Source organism: Mizuhopecten yessoensis, unplaced genomic scaffold (genome assembly GCF_002113885.1).
Source record: "Mizuhopecten yessoensis strain PY_sf001 unplaced genomic scaffold, ASM211388v2 scaffold2379, whole genome shotgun sequence".
Classification (NCBI taxonomy): Eukaryota; Metazoa; Mollusca; class Bivalvia; order Pectinida; family Pectinidae; genus Mizuhopecten; species Mizuhopecten yessoensis.
Genome location: NW_018404517.1, coordinates 3379 through 3968, shown reverse-complemented (window position 1 = coordinate 3968; position 590 = coordinate 3379). Strand labels below are relative to the sequence as shown.

General features: G+C 38.5%; 1 protein-coding gene across 1 annotated transcript in view; it reads left to right on the top strand.

Moving 5' to 3' along the window:
• LOC110445810 overlaps nt 1-584 on the top strand; it is a 16558-nt gene extending 15974 nt beyond the window's left edge. Inside the window, exon 4 of the mRNA XM_021490606.1 lies at nt 1-584. Within this exon, the coding sequence (XP_021346281.1) occupies nt 1-109 (109 nt within the window). The 3' untranslated portion in view covers nt 110-584.
• Nucleotides 585-590: the final 6 nt, after the last annotated feature.

Genomic DNA, 590 nt, shown 5'->3' with positions numbered 1-590 from the left:
TGAACGTTTAGTAAAACATAAAGTTGAAACGGCTTCAATGAATACGGATGGGCAGATAGTTGTAGCATCAGGAAATATCATCACACACGTTTCTCTAGTGTATTCGTAATAAGGTGCGGACTGTCAGACATTTTTACTTGAAAACAGTGACAAACGCTGTTCTCTCAATTATTGTAAATATAAGGGCAGCTATTGGGTGTGGTAAAGGAGCTGCACATGCTCTGTTTGATATAAGTCTACAATAAAACCTTCGGAGAAAAAACGTCATCAACGAAGGATGAGCCTTGAGTAAAACATAAAGTTGTAACGTCTTCAATGCATACGGAGGGGCAGATAGTTCTAGCATCAGGAAATATCATCACACTCGTTTCGCTCGTGTATTAGAAATAAAGTGCGGACTGTCAGAATTTGTACTGGAAAACAGTGACAAAAAATATTCGCTCAATAAGTGTATATATACAAGGGCAGATGTTTGGTCAGATTAAGCAGCCGCACATGCTTCTCATCTTGGATGGTACTGTATAGGCGACGAACAATGTTGGATGCAAGTCTACAATTATGTGATTGTGTTGGCAACATAAATAGAATTA